The 15762-nt window shown below is 47.7% G+C and overlaps 2 protein-coding genes across 2 annotated transcripts in view; both read right to left on the bottom strand.

The window, feature by feature from the left end:
• LOC131402329 (uncharacterized) overlaps nucleotides 1-15762 on the bottom strand; it is a 219544-nt gene that overhangs the window by 79589 nt on the left and 124193 nt on the right. The window lies entirely within an intron of this gene.
• The window catches only part of LOC131402327 (double homeobox protein 4-like protein 4), a 59025-nt gene continuing 50708 nt past the window's right edge, over nucleotides 7446-15762 (bottom strand). The window contains exons 2-6 of the mRNA XM_058537147.1: nucleotides 12466-12620; nucleotides 10426-10440; nucleotides 9711-9854; nucleotides 8222-8336; nucleotides 7446-7921 (exon numbers count right to left, since the gene is read on the bottom strand). Coding sequence (XP_058393130.1) covers nucleotides 7446-7921; nucleotides 8222-8336; nucleotides 9711-9854; nucleotides 10426-10440; nucleotides 12466-12620 — 905 coding nt within the window. The remainder of the gene's footprint in view (nucleotides 7922-8221; nucleotides 8337-9710; nucleotides 9855-10425; nucleotides 10441-12465; nucleotides 12621-15762) is intronic.

Raw genomic sequence — 15762 nt, 5'->3', positions numbered from 1 at the left:
CTAAGAACTAACTAACTAACTGACTAAGGAAAACCCCGAAATAGCTGTCTGCCCAGAGTGGACACGTTTATAATTCGAAGGCACTATATTATCCAAAGGAGAATGCTTTCCTCTCCAAAGGAGAGCACGAAATGTGGGAAAAGACACCATCTGCAATCCGTGGAAAGAATCACTGCTTCTTTGGTCATCTCCCTGCTCTCCAAAGTGAATGCCCCTGATTGAGGAGACAATGCTTGCCTTGCCAAAGGCAGAACGAGCTCGCCAACGTGTCCTCACTCTCCCTCTCCTATTTTCTTGAACCATACCAGTTTCTCTCTCTGTCTTTCTGTCTCTCTTTCTCTCTGTCTGTCCATCTCTGTCTCTCTCTCTTCCTGTCCCTGTCTCTCTGTCTCTGTCTCTCTCTCTCCCCCCTCCCTCTTCTCTCCCTTGCTCTCTCTGGCTCTTTGCGCCTCATCTTTGCTGTGCTCAGTGCCTGATTACCGTTTCTTCACCTGTCTCTTGTTCCCACAGGCAGTACTATTTCCTGACACACAATACATGGGGAAGTGCCCCAGTAATAAATTCACTACAGCAGGAGGTCAATAATGACTAGCCTGTGCTGTTAGGGAGAGACTCATTCAGAGTTGGCTCTTACTGAGTTCATTCCACAGTCACCTCTAGGTTAGGAGGCTCTGACATACCCATACCTATTTTGGAACCGAGTGTCACTCTCATAAACAATGGGATGAGGTACGTTTTTCCTCAGTACCAGAGACAGAAGAGCAGTGGTTTTCTAAAATTTTCTTCCACCAATCATTTCTGACGGTTTCGTGTGGAAAATTTGACTACTCTCAGGAAAAATGTCTAGAGTGAAAGACATCCAATGTCTGTTGGCCTCTTCTAATGTCCCAGGCATTGTGCTCAAGTGTTACTTCTGATTCCTTGGTGACTTACTTCAAACCTGACAGGTGGTTCCTTGGGGGCAAGGAGTAAAGGGACAAATGCCGTGGCACAGCCAGCCTCATCCTTTATGGTTTCGGGGACTTTCCTGCCTGACCATGGATTCAAATGGGCCCAGAGACACTCAACCACCTATGGCCAAGTGCTGCCAAGGGAGGCACATTCAGTACTAGGATTTGAGTCAGTGTTGTCTTGGACACCCAGAAGGGGAGCGTCAAGAGCATGAAATAGGCCTCCTCCCGAGCAGGCCCTCAAATTGAAGTCCCCATACCCCGTGGCTCATCGGGGACTAGAGCAAATCCAAAAACCCCGCCTTCAATACCTGCCTCTGCTAAGTCGCCTTAAATTCTTGGTTGGCGATCTGAAGCCGGCTTCTCCTAGAGTGAGCGTGTACTTCCCAGCTGTCTCTTTGGTCAGGGGAGACATTAGGTTGACTTTCCTTTCTCTATCGACCACTGCTTGGACAATCATTCAATATGGGGTTGGGCTTTAAACTGTCCCATGTGCCCGACCCATTTGAAACCCTTGGTAGCACTAAAGCAAGTGTCAAAACAAAACAAAAACCGCTCTGAGAACCCGGGACACCCATCAACTCTTAACCAGAGGACTCAGTGCTGCAGGGTACTCCGTCTTCTGTAGTAGCGACGGCAGTGATCAAGCGCAACATATCACGACCATGTTGACCCCATGGCTTAAATCCTCTCGAGTGACCACATATGACTGAACGTTTGGCTCTCTGGTGAATGACCCAGTGTACTCCCTTCCTCCATCAGTGAGTACACCAAACCAAGATTTCCAGCGTTGGTGAAAGGCATAGACACGTGTCTTGTTGTTGTGATTGCGTTCTTCGCATGGCATGACACAAGCAGAAAAAAAGCTTCTAAGCCAACTCCCTGACCAAAGAGACTGACTGCAGATTGCTTAGCTCCGATTGTGTCTGTACCTTGAGCCTGGGAGAGGATGAGAGAGAAACTCAAGCCTACCTGGACTCTGGCTTCCGGAATGTCAATTTCTTGGGCCAGTCGTTCTCTGGTGGCGATCCCGGGGTAGGGGTTCTGTTGAAACAATGCTTGCAGAGCATCCCTTTGACTCGGATTCAAAACGGTCCTCCTTCGTCGGGATCCTCGTGGGTGCCGGCCTGTCAGAGAGAAGAGGGTAAACGTACTAGGAAGGCTTCCACAGGGATGCAAACCGGTGGTGCAAGCCTAGCTCTTCTCTTTACGCCATTTGGAACATTTCCACGTCTGAGGAGTGCTGTCCATTTTGAACTAAAGCATGCACCTAAGGTTACGTTGACTGGGAAACAGGCTGGTCCACAAGGAGGGCGCCTTGTGGAAAGGACGAGAGTCAACGACCTAGGGAAGGTACCAACCACACGCAAGTAATCCATATAATTACATGCAAACAGAATGGGGAAGCCACAGAAACAAGGGATGTTATTGGAAATAACAAGGAGCTCCTTTAAATTTTAGACAAACGGCAAGTCCCCCTTCCACAAGCATGCAACTTTTCGTCCATGTGAATGAAAGATATACTTCTAAAATTAGACATAAAATACTTGATAATTCATGTGCTGTTCTCTACCACCAGAGAGCCAACTTGAAGACTTTCAGTAGAGGAGCCATTGATGGAAATCACGGCTATCAACTCGGATTTTCATTCCAAGGAAGCCAGGTCCAAGCTTGTCTCGACACAATCCCTCTGTCGCCCACAAAGTGTCGCTGAAACAGAGCCCTAGACAATCGGTCCCTGCATCCAGCCTGGTAAGTGATATGTTCTTGAAAGCTAGAAAAGCATGAAGGCTCTTGGATGATCTGACTACAGAGCCGAGATGCAGATGGGAACTTACCGCTTAATGAGCTGCTCGAATCCATCTTGGGAGAGTCACTTGGATTCCACAGAGACGGCTGGCCAACTGAGCGGTACCCGGAAGCACAGGGCTTATCAAGGCCCAGCTTGGCCCGCCCCTATTTCTTTCAATAGCTTCCTATGGTAGCGCTTCATTCAATATTTATGACCTTGCGGGGATCCCACCAAACAGGTGGAAGTTGACCGTTAAGGGCCAGTTGAGAGGCTAGCGGGGACCTTTGCAACCGTCATAATCCTTTTCCCAGTATAACTTTGACTTCAGGCTGACGACTTTGCACACGTAGAAACAGTTTGCTCCCTGATACGTTCCATTCCTCTGGGTTTTCCGTGATTGCGGATAACGGTCGTATATCCAATGCGGAGAGCCTTGCTTTGATCGTGTACTTTGCACATTTCCCTCAGCATGCCCCGGAATGCACTTTTTTCCAACCTCGAAGCATTTCCTTTTACTTTCGGGTGAGGAACGAATACTTAAAATTCAACAGGTGAATCGTTTTCTGGGTTTTACCCATGAGTCATGCCCAAGGGCATTGAAGGCTAGGCTGAGGTCAACCCAGGTCATGCACGTCGAAATGGAGGCTGAAGCATTGTCTGCTGTCAAAACCTCAAAAGTCGGAATGAAACATAATACTTTCTATGGTTTGAAGGAAGGGAAACAGACTATCTCTAGCTGGTTTCTACTGTTCTTGATGCCTATTGTCAGGGTAGGTCAAGAGATTCAAGAGGTCAGAAAAGGATAGCACTGCTTAACAACACGGGAGAGGGGGAAGACAATTCAAAGAACATGAGAATGCTGACAGGAGTCCCATGTCTTTGAAGATAGACCTTTCTTTCATAGAAAATGAAAACAAACTAGAAACCAAAAGTGCCGATTTATGTTAAAAAAAATGAGGGGTTTATAAAAGCAAAAGCTTAGACGGTGGATGTGACAGCTGTGGTTGAAAGGAATGGTTGGATAAAAAAGTGTTACCAGTCAATCATTTCAATCGAGTATATGCTCCAGATAACTTTTAGGAAACCCCCAAAATCGAGGGAAGCAAGCAAGGCAAGCAACCAACCAACCAAACGACCAACCTTCGAACACTAGTGTATACTTTTGCCACCCAAGGCTGTGAAACCCAACTCTGTGTGCTAAGAGGAAGAAAATCAGCCTAAGGAGAATGAAGTGAAGATGAGACTATTTATACCAGAAACTAAATGCATTCAATTATTTTAAAATAGTACTAGGGAGGAGTGTGCTTTTGTGTCTGTGTGTGTGTGTGTGTGTATTTTTAGGTAGCAGAAAGGCCACCGGCTTGACATAGAAGAAACATCGCCTATTTAAATACGAGTAAGGAGTATTCCATTGTGTATATAGACCACAACTCCTTCATCCATTCGTCCCTTGATGGGCACTTAGAAACAATGAAAGCCAGCCATTTGTGACAACATGGATGGACATTGAGGGTATTATGCCAAGCGAAATAAGTCAGAGGGAGAAGGTCAAATACGGTACGATCTCACTCATAAGTAGAAGAAGAAAACCACAACAAATCAACACATAGAAACAGAGATTAGATTGGTGCTTACCAGAGGTGAGGAGGGGGGGTGGCGAAAGGGATGATTAGGCACATGTGTGTGGTGATGGACTGTAATTAGTATTTGGGTGGTGGACGTGGTGTAATCAATGCAGAAATAGCGGTATGCCTGAAATTTACACAATGTTACCAACCAATGTTACTGCAATTACAAAAACAAAAAAAGGAAGTAAATATAAATAGAAGTAAGGCGATGTGGAAGGACAGGATCCTTCCCATTTAATAGGTTGTTCTCAGACCGTGGGTTTCAGCAGGATTGTGTTAGAGAGCTGCCATACAGCAGAAGGTGTCAGGTGGGCAGGGAGGCTCCACGAAGGGGTCAATTTCGTTTGCAGGGGTGACGCCCTAACTGCGGAGCCTTCCCCAAAAGCATAAAACCCCCAACCTGGTACAGGAGCAAAGTTCTGATCTTGGCTCCAGAGGCCAAATGTCCAATCTGCCCGCTATGGCATCCTTACTCTCTGATTCTCTCTTTCATTTACTTATGTGTATATTCATTCATTTATTTATTCATTGATGTGTATATTTCTTAAACTATTTGCCCACATGTAGGTGCTCACTAGGTGGAGCCCGAGGGTGGATGCCAAGGGGACTGGACGTGGCCTAAGAGTCCCAGGAGGATGTGTTCAATATATCCGAATCCCGGACCCTAGTTGTGAGGCACGGGATATCAGAGGGCGATGCCATCATCTTGTTGGGCTCATGGCGGCTCTCCCAGGTTTGGGTGCGGATCTCCTTGCAGAGAAAAGCACCTGGAACCTCACCGTAGAGTGCTACTCCTGCAGACGTGCTAGTTGTCAGACATCCACCAGCTCCCACTAGGACACCTCGTCTGGCAGGTTGTTCGTGAGCGTGGCAGCTGCCTTATGCAGAGCAGCCAGGGCCTCCTGAGAGCGCCCAGATGTGTTTTCGCCCAGGACATCCATTGACAGTGTAGGCTCCGATGGCCCAGCCCCGGCTCTCAGACTCCTCTGCAGGAGTCAGCATTGCATCCTCACAGGACTGAAACCTGCCTCTTCGATGTAGCTACACCGTCCGCGGAAGGCCGGCACACAACGGAACTGAGGCTTCCAGGCACCCTGAGACAGCTTTCCTCTTCCCCACTTAAAAGGGCCATTCCTCCAGGTGGCTTCCTTTGCTAAAGAGCCAGTCCCATTTGTCTTGAGCCCACTGTGGCCAGACTCTTGTTTCAGAAGCTCTATCCGAACACGTTCAGCCAGCGAAACACATTCTTTCCCTGTCTCTACAGAAATTACAGGTAGATTGTCTTATAGAGAGATATGGCCAAAGGGGAACCTAGGGGAGGAGAGATGGGCAGGGATTTTTAGGACTAGATATATCTATAGAGTCATACACTCTCTAGACAAATAGAGGTGGATGCAGATGTAGACAGAGATACAGATATAGTTGTGTATGGGCTTTCATTGGTCAATATCAGAATTCTTTCATTATTGGCCAAGTCTAATCACATGGGAGTAGGAAATATGGGCATGAAGCTAGTGTGTTCAGAATGTCTTACCTCAGAGCATACTGGGGAACGGTCTTGAGACAGAATGAGATAACCAGGGAAGTGAGCTACTGGCATTCACAGTATGCTTCAAAATGCTTTTGGGTGTTTGTGTGTGTGTGTGTGTGTGTGTGAGAGAGAGAGAGAGAGAGAGAGAGAGAGAGAGAAAGAGAGAAAGAGACTCGGTGAGGAAGAGAGAGAGAGAGAGGCAGGGAGGGAGATTTAGAGATAAAGAGAGGGGCAAGGAGACCTGGAGGGTCGATTTTATGGCCTACATAATACCATCAGCCTTAGGGGTTGACATGACCTCTGCTGAGTATAATCTGTTCATAAAGAGTGTGCTGGGATTATTGTGGCACTTGTACTCAATGTATACAGCCTTGAGGAAGGCTTGCGCATTAGGCTGCCCAAATCGAAGGTAAGGTTGTTCACTGCGGGACGATTTTAGTGATTCCAATCTGGTATCTTTGTAGACAGAAGCTTTGAACTAGAGCTGGGCATCCCGACCTCCTTCTCGCACCGTCCCAGGCAAAGGAGGCATTGCCAATCTCCGAAGAATTGCATGACAGATGAGACAGAGGGCGTGTGGACCAAATCACAACCAAGAAGTCACATTACATTTTCAAAGATATTTTTATTGTACCTAAGGAGAGTCACATGCCACCTGAAAGTGCAAGAGGCATTGCTCAAAGTACCACTTGAAGGGAAGGGAGGAGCCATGGATGAAGGAAGACTGCCGAGGGGCTCTGAGATAACGGACACCTTCTCTACAAAACACTAGGAAAGAATATAGGGAGCTATTCATGCCCATACATGCACAAATGTGAAAATGACCGAAGAGTGAGCTTCATCCACTTTCCTGAGTGATTGCTTGGTGTTGCTATTGTATCTTTCCCTGCCGTTTTCTGTACAAGTTCAATGCTCCCAGGGAAACTCCTAGGCAAAGACTCCATGGGAGTATGGACTTGATCTTCAAATGAATCATTGATAGATGGAGACTGAAGTCGCTTCCAGGTGCCAGGTTCAAAACTCACAGCTAGCATAAAATCTCACCTTCCTGGACTCACTCGTTTAAGAAATGTAGCATGCCCTCCTTTTCTAAGCATGCCCCAAGCTGAGGTCATGTTTGACTTCCAGGCATGCCAGAAGGGAAACACGCGTGCGTGTGTCCTTCTTAGACCTATGGCCCTGGCCTCGATTGGGTTCCAGTTCCGGGATGGTCCAGATGGCCGAGGAGAGGAGGAGGTCACGTTTGTCCTGACAAGGCTTTAGCTCCATCAGACTTCAGGGAGGGCACCCACAGCCTGGTGCCCATGGTGCCTCCAGAGGCCCTGTGGAGCTTGGCAACAGTCGTGGAGACAATGCGGTGGGGCCCACAGGACAGGGGGACATGCTCCCTTTGGGATCCCAAGTGATGGACAATGCTTCCAGCCTTGGCCTCCCTCCTGACCACGCTGAGTGTTCCTTGTCTCTCCTCCTTCCTGGTCATGCTGGCTTGGCACCACTGGAGGAGAAGCCTGAATGGGGGTGTGGGAAATGATGCCTTCCTGCCCCTAAATCGGAGGCCCTGGTGAGCATTGCAGCATGTCGAGCAGAGCCTGAAATTCTTCTCTGCTGAGAAGTTCTTCCGGTGTTCCTGGAGGCTCCTCTGCCTGCAGATCCCCATTCAGAAAAGGTTGTGCCTTTTCCTGAACCTCTGCATCTGCGAGGAGTTCATCTAAGAGGCTGGAGGTTTCTGCAGAGCGCTGGTGCTGTTGGCCTGGCGCAGGAGCGGGCTCTTTGGCCGATAACACCTGCTGCTGCCACACGTGTGTGTCAGTGTGCGCAGGCTGCAGAACTGCCCTTTCCTGAGGCTCCTCTCTGGCCGTGACAACCTGAGGCCCCTCGCCCCACTGCTGCATAGCGTGGGATGTGCCTGGCTGAGCCAGATCCTGCAACTGTTGCTTAGGATTGTCAGGGTCAGGCTGAGGGGAGTCTTGGAAGGGCAGCGCTGCCATGCCAGTGTGCTCATTGTGCTCCTGGCATATTCCTCGGTATGGGGGCAGGAGAGGAGGGTGAGTAGGCGGGAGAGCCCCTCCCAGAGTTGGTCTGGTTGACCAGTGGCACGCAAGTGTCCCAGGAGGGTGAGTGTTCTCCTTTCCCTGCACAGGCTGCGTGGGCAGGACCACCAGGGGCCCCGGGGACTGGCCCACAGAGGCAGCAGGAGAAAACCAAGGAAGGAAGCACGTCGGGCAGAGAGGAGGAGCTGCTATAGCAAGCGATTGGATGCTCCTGAGAGGATTGCAGGCAGGGAGAGGAGGTGAGCTGCTGGGGACAGTGGACAGGTTGCTTTGGTCCTGCAGAGCAGCCGGAGGAGGCCTGGCATTGGGGCCTTGCATCAAGGCTTTCACGGGTCCACTCCTGGTCTGCTCTGGGTGCCGAGCTCTTCGGTTCTGAAACCATACCTGGGACAGAAAAAGAGAGACATGGACATCAGAAGAAGTAAGGGATTCCAGCTCTATCTGCCCCCTGATCTGTCAGGCAGTGGGCAAAGTCCGTGAGGCCTAATCTCAAGGGGATTCTATCTATACCTTTCACCTGGTCCTTGCAAACTAGGTGCCCGTTCAGGGCAACTGCTGACATCTGCCTAACAGTGTGGATCCCACCTTGATTTTCTAGAATGGCAGGCCCTTCACACCCTGCTCCCTAGCTCTCTTGCCCTCTCACTCCCTGGGAGTCCATGCCTTCATATCACCCACCTTATGAGCCTTGAGGTAAATTCTTAAGAGGCCCCCCTCCCCTTCCTTACCCAGAAGACTCCAAGTTGTCAGCTCTACAGGCCTTCCTCAAAACCAAGCTATCCCCTGTCTGCCAATGGCTGTGATGCAAATGAAAAGTCACCTTCTCTGGCTCAGATGCCTTTGCTGGTTCAGGCCTGGGTTGAAACCCATGCCTCCAGCACACATCTCCACTTGACACGTCTACAAGCCAATCAATTGTGGAGGGAGGTCCAGACACAGGCAGCCACCGAATCCAGGTGAACAACACCTGGGTCTAGAATGGGCCCTCGATTTCCATGGCTGCGTCAGAAAACGAGCTCTCCCGAAGTGGTTCAGTTTCCTCCCCATCCATGGAGAACGGAGGCAAGAACACAGGGCCTTGTCAGCCCGTTGAAGCAGAGCCACAGGTTCTTGGATCCAAGTGAGAGTGTTTCAGAGGCTCTGTCTCGAAACAACTACGAACCTGCTTCCTAGTTTATGTACCCCAAACCACTGTCTCCATGACTTAGGGAGAGCAAGAGTTCACAACCAACCGTGAAGGTGCCCCCACCCCCAGCCAGGATAAGGCCAATGACCCTAGATGATTAGCTTATCTTCAGGGGGGAGGGGGCAGAAGGGAGGGGGAAAGGGCTAGAGTCGCGTGGTTGGCCGGGTCCCTACGGGCTCCTAGGGCCTCGAGGCCCAAGACACTGAGCAACGTGCCACCACCCACAGGACAGCTCCCCCCCTCACCACAAAGAAATCTCTGGGCCCAGATGCCAGCACTGCTAAGCTTGAGAAGCCCTGACAGACAGGGTTTTCTCAAAATAGCTAGCGGCCTTCACGGTTTCCCACTTTTGTCCTGCCACTGCTTTTACATGCATGGGCACAACCACCAATTGGATTTGGAAATTCCTCCTTCGGGTGGACTCTCACTCGCCAGGCCAGGGCTTTCCACACCATGTCTTGGCCCTGGATCAGCGGGATGACCCCAAAGAGCCCACTTTTAGCCGGCAGCAACTAAACGGCCAAGACCCCTTCCACGTGGGACAAACCGTGTGTCACACACTGAGAACTTACCTGAATTCTCGACTCTGGGATGCCTGTTAGTCTGGCCAGTTCTTCCCTGGCAGCAATGCCGGGAAATCGGTTCTTCTCGAAGTTTTGAACGAGGATCCTGGTTTGCGATGGAGTGATGCGTGTCCGCTGTCTCCTGCCTTCTTTTGGGTGGCATTCTAAAGGGGAACAAAGGAAGAAAAGAGGCATTTTAGGCGGATGGCACATTCAACGTGAAACAGAAATTGGTGTGTGTGTGTCTGTGTGTTTGTGTGGGCACGTGTATCTACATCTATATTTTTTTTCCCACCACCTTTCCTCCCACTGAGTCCTCTGAGACAGTCATTGACCAGTGCTACGTAGCCCTTGGAGAAAACCCCCGAGGTGATGGGAGAAGAGGAATCTGCACTTCCTAGCAGTTTTGGGAGCAGAGGGTTCAAACCCTTCCTGGCCAAGAAACAGCCCGCTGGCCAAAGAGGGGCACGGTGCTCCTATCTGGAACACTGAGGGAGCCGGAAGAAGATATCTTTGGCTCTTCTCCTAAGCGCTCTTTGCCAAACATTTGGCAACCCCCTGCAGTGAGTTTTGCTTGGGAAGGAGATCCTCGGAGCAAATGCTTCTGGAATGCTGAGTACTCACTTGCAGTGCGAGCTTGAGGCTGCTCCACTCCATGCAATTGCCCTTCTCCCGCAGAGTCTGTGGACCCCAATCGGCCCTGCCTTAGATGTCTCCTGCGTTGGTTTTGAAACCAAATCTGAGTGCCAGAAGAAGAATCAATTGTTATGCAACTCTTGTCAGCAGAATTCCAGAGATCTTTTGCAGTGATTCAAAAGAGAACAAACAACCTAACTAACTAACTAAGAACTAACTAACTAACTGACTAAGGAAAACCCCGAAATAGCTGTCTGCCCAGAGTGGACACGTTTATAATTCGAAGGCACTATATTATCCAAAGGAGAATGCTTTCCTCTCCAAAGGAGAGCACGAAATGTGGGAAAAGACACCATCTGCAATCCGTGGAAAGAATCACTGCTTCTTTGGTCATCTCCCTGCTCTCCAAAGTGAATGCCCCTGATTGAGGAGACAATGCTTGCCTTGCCAAAGGCAGAACGAGCTCGCCAACGTGTCCTCACTCTCCCTCTCCTATTTTCTTGAACCATACCAGTTTCTCTCTCTGTCTTTCTGTCTCTCTTTCTCTCTGTCTGTCCATCTCTGTCTCTCTCTCTTCCTGTCCCTGTCTCTCTGTCTCTGTCTCTCTCTCTCCCCCCTCCCTCTTCTCTCCCTTGCTCTCTCTGGCTCTTTGCGCCTCATCTTTGCTGTGCTCAGTGCCTGATTACCGTTTCTTCACCTGTCTCTTGTTCCCACAGGCAGTACTATTTCCTGACACACAATACATGGGGAAGTGCCCCAGTAATAAATTCACTACAGCAGGAGGTCAATAATGACTAGCCTGTGCTGTTAGGGAGAGACTCATTCAGAGTTGGCTCTTACTGAGTTCATTCCACAGTCACCTCTAGGTTAGGAGGCTCTGACATACCCATACCTATTTTGGAACCGAGTGTCACTCTCATAAACAATGGGATGAGGTACGTTTTTCCTCAGTACCAGAGACAGAAGAGCAGTGGTTTTCTAAAATTTTCTTCCACCAATCATTTCTGACGGTTTCGTGTGGAAAATTTGACTACTCTCAGGAAAAATGTCTAGAGTGAAAGACATCCAATGTCTGTTGGCCTCTTCTAATGTCCCAGGCATTGTGCTCAAGTGTTACTTCTGATTCCTTGGTGACTTACTTCAAACCTGACAGGTGGTTCCTTGGGGGCAAGGAGTAAAGGGACAAATGCCGTGGCACAGCCAGCCTCATCCTTTATGGTTTCGGGGACTTTCCTGCCTGACCATGGATTCAAATGGGCCCAGAGACACTCAACCACCTATGGCCAAGTGCTGCCAAGGGAGGCACATTCAGTACTAGGATTTGAGTCAGTGTTGTCTTGGACACCCAGAAGGGGAGCGTCAAGAGCATGAAATAGGCCTCCTCCCGAGCAGGCCCTCAAATTGAAGTCCCCATACCCCGTGGCTCATCGGGGACTAGAGCAAATCCAAAAACCCCGCCTTCAATACCTGCCTCTGCTAAGTCGCCTTAAATTCTTGGTTGGCGATCTGAAGCCGGCTTCTCCTAGAGTGAGCGTGTACTTCCCAGCTGTCTCTTTGGTCAGGGGAGACATTAGGTTGACTTTCCTTTCTCTATCGACCACTGCTTGGACAATCATTCAATATGGGGTTGGGCTTTAAACTGTCCCATGTGCCCGACCCATTTGAAACCCTTGGTAGCACTAAAGCAAGTGTCAAAACAAAACAAAAACCGCTCTGAGAACCCGGGACACCCATCAACTCTTAACCAGAGGACTCAGTGCTGCAGGGTACTCCGTCTTCTGTAGTAGCGACGGCAGTGATCAAGCGCAACATATCACGACCATGTTGACCCCATGGCTTAAATCCTCTCGAGTGACCACATATGACTGAACGTTTGGCTCTCTGGTGAATGACCCAGTGTACTCCCTTCCTCCATCAGTGAGTACACCAAACCAAGATTTCCAGCGTTGGTGAAAGGCATAGACACGTGTCTTGTTGTTGTGATTGCGTTCTTCGCATGGCATGACACAAGCAGAAAAAAAGCTTCTAAGCCAACTCCCTGACCAAAGAGACTGACTGCAGATTGCTTAGCTCCGATTGTGTCTGTACCTTGAGCCTGGGAGAGGATGAGAGAGAAACTCAAGCCTACCTGGACTCTGGCTTCCGGAATGTCAATTTCTTGGGCCAGTCGTTCTCTGGTGGCGATCCCGGGGTAGGGGTTCTGTTGAAACAATGCTTGCAGAGCATCCCTTTGACTCGGATTCAAAACGGTCCTCCTTCGTCGGGAGTCTCGTGGGTGCCGGCCTGTCAGAGAGAAGAGGGTAAACGTACTAAATACCTAAAACTTTGTTAGGTATTATGTGATCCTTACTAGCTGGACGTAAGGGAGATGGGGTATGAAGTTATTTCTAGGAATTAGAGACATACCCACTTTAGCTAAGTTCTGGGGATCTTTGAAAGTCCTATACAAACTTGTTCCTACATAGTAACTTGCTAGTTGGAATGAGAAAGTGCTTGCTTAAAGCAACGTGCTATATGTTCTGAATGCCCGAATTGGGAATCTGTGTCAAAACTTTGTTAGAAATTATGTGATCCTTACTAGCTGGAAGTAAGGGAGATGGGGCATGAAGTTATTTCTAGGAGTTGGAGACATACCCAGTGTAGCTCAGTTCTGGGGATCTTTGAAAGTCCTATACAAACTTGTTCCTACATAGTAACTTGCAACTTTGAATGAGAAAGTGCTTGCTTACAGCAACGTGCTGTATGTTCTGAATGCCCGAATTAAAATCTGTGTCAAAACATTGTTAGGAATTATGTGATCCTTACTAGCTGGAAGTAAGGGAGATGGGGCATGAAGTTATTTCTAGGAGTTGGAGACATACCCACTTTAGCTCAGATCTGGGGATCTTTGAAATACCTATACAAACTTGTTCCTACATAGTAACTTGCAACTTTGAATGGGAAAGTGCTTGCTTACAGCAACGTGCTATATGTTCTGAATGCCCGAATTGGGAATCTGTGTCAAAACTTTGTTAGAAATTATGTGATCCTTACTAGCTGGAAGTAAGGGAGATGGGGCATGAAGTTATTTCTAGGAGTTGGAGACATACCCACTTTAGCTCAGTTCTGGGCATCTTTGAAAGTCCTATACAAACTTGTTCCTACATAGTAACTTGCAACTTTGAATGAGAAAGTGCTTGCTTACAGCAACGTGCTGTATGTTCTGAATGCCCGAATTGAAATCTGTGTCAAAACATTGTTAGGAATTATGTGATCCTTACTAGCTGGAAGTAAGGGAGATGGGGCATGAAGTTATTTCTAGGAGTTGGAGACATACCCACTTTAGCTCAGATCTGGGGATCTTTGAAATACCTATACAAACTTGTTCCTACATAGTAACTTGCAACTTTGAATGGGAAAGTGCTTGCTTACAGCAACGTGCTATATGTTCTGAATGCCCGAATTGGGAATCTGTGTCAAATCTTTGTTAGGAATTATGTGATCCTTACTAGCTGGAAGTAAGGGAGATGGGGCATGAAGTTATTTCTAGGAGTTGGAGACATACCAAGTTTAGCTCAGTTCTGGGCATCTTTGAAATACCTATATAAACTTGTTCCTACATAGTAACTTGCTACTTGGAATGAGAAAGTGCTTGCTTAAAGCAACGTTCTATATGTTCTGAATGCCCGAATTGGGAATGTGTCAAAACTTTTTTAGGAATTATGTGATCCTTACTAGCTGGAAGTAAGTGAGAATGGGCATGAAGTTATTTCTAGGAGTTGGAGACATACCCACTTTAGCTCAGTTCTGTGCATCTTTGAAATACCTATACAAACTTGTTCCTACATAGTAACTTGCAACTTTGAATGAGAATGTGCTTGCTTACAGCAACGTGCTATCTGTTCTGAATGCCCGAATTGGGAATCTGTGTCAAAACTTTGTTAGGAATTATGTGATCCTTACTAGCTGGAAGTAAGGGAGATGGGGCATGAAGTTATTTCTAGGAGTCGGAGACATACCAAGTTTAGCTCAGTTCTGGGCATCTTTGAAATACCTATACAAACTTGTTCCTACATAGTAACTTGCAACTTTGAATGAGAATGTGCTTGCTTACACAACGTGCTATATGTTCTGAATGCCCGAATTGGGAATCTGTGTCAAAACTTTGTTAGGACTTATGTGATCCTTACTAGCTGGAAGTAAGAGAGATGGGGCATGAAGTTATTTCTAGGAGTTGGAGACATACCAAGTTTAGCTCAGTTCTGGGCATCTTTGAAAGACCTATACAAACTTGTTCCTACATAGTAACTTGCAACTTTGAATGAGAATGTGCTTGCTTACAGCAACGTGCTATATGTTCTGAATGCCCGAATTGGGAATCTGTGTCAATAGCTTGTTAGGTATTATGTGATCCTTACTAGCTGGAAGTAAGGGAAATGGGGGATGAAGTTTTTTCTCGGAGTTGGAGACATGCCCACTTTAGCTCAGTTCTGGGGATCTTTGAAGGTCCTATAAAAACTTGTTCCTAGATAGTAACTTGCAACTTTGAATGTGAAAGGGCTTGCTTACAGCAACGTGATATATGTTCTGAATGCCTGAATTGGGAATATGTGTCAAAACTTTGTTAGAAATTATGTGATCCTTACTAGCTGGAAGTAAGGGAGATGGGGCATGATGCTTTTTCTAGGAGTTGGAGACATACCCACTTTAGCTGAGTTCTGGGGGTCTTTGAAAATCCTATACAAACTTGTTACTACATAGTAACTTGCTTCTTGGAATCAGAAAGTGCTTGCTTAAAGCAACGTTCTATATGTTCTGAATGCCTGAATTGGGAATCTGTGTCAAAACTTTGTTAGGAATTATGTGATCCTTACTAGCTGGAAGTAAGGGAGATGGGGCATGAAGTTATTTCTAGGAGTTGGAGACATACCCACTTTAGCTCAGTTCTGGGCATCTTTGAAATACCTATACAAACTTGTTCGTACATAGTAACTTGCTACTTGGAATGAGAAAGTGCTTGCTTAAAGCAACGTGCTATATGTTCTGAATGCCCGAATTGGGAATCTGTGTCAAAACTTTGTTAGGAATTATGTGATCCTTACTAGCTGGAAGTAAGGGAGATGGGGCATGAAGTTATTTCTAGGAATTAGAGACATACCCACTTTAGCTCAGTTCTGGGGATCTTTGAAAGTCCTATACAAACTTCTTCCTACATAGTAACTTGCTAGTTGGAATGAGAAAGTGCTTGCTTAAAGCAACGTGCTATATGTTCTGAATGCCCGAATTGAGAATCTGTGTCAAAACTTTGTTAGGAATTATGTGATCCTTACCAGCTGGAAATAAGGGAGATGGGGCATGAAGTTATTTCTAGGAGTTGGAGACATACCCACTTTAGCTCAGTTCTGGGCATCTTTGAAATACCTATACAAACTTGTTCCTACATAGT

This window comes from Diceros bicornis (genome assembly GCF_020826845.1).
Source record: "Diceros bicornis minor isolate mBicDic1 chromosome 7 unlocalized genomic scaffold, mDicBic1.mat.cur SUPER_7_unloc_3, whole genome shotgun sequence".
NCBI classification, from domain to species: Eukaryota; Metazoa; Chordata; class Mammalia; order Perissodactyla; family Rhinocerotidae; genus Diceros; species Diceros bicornis.
This window is presented reverse-complemented; position numbering and strand designations above follow the sequence as displayed.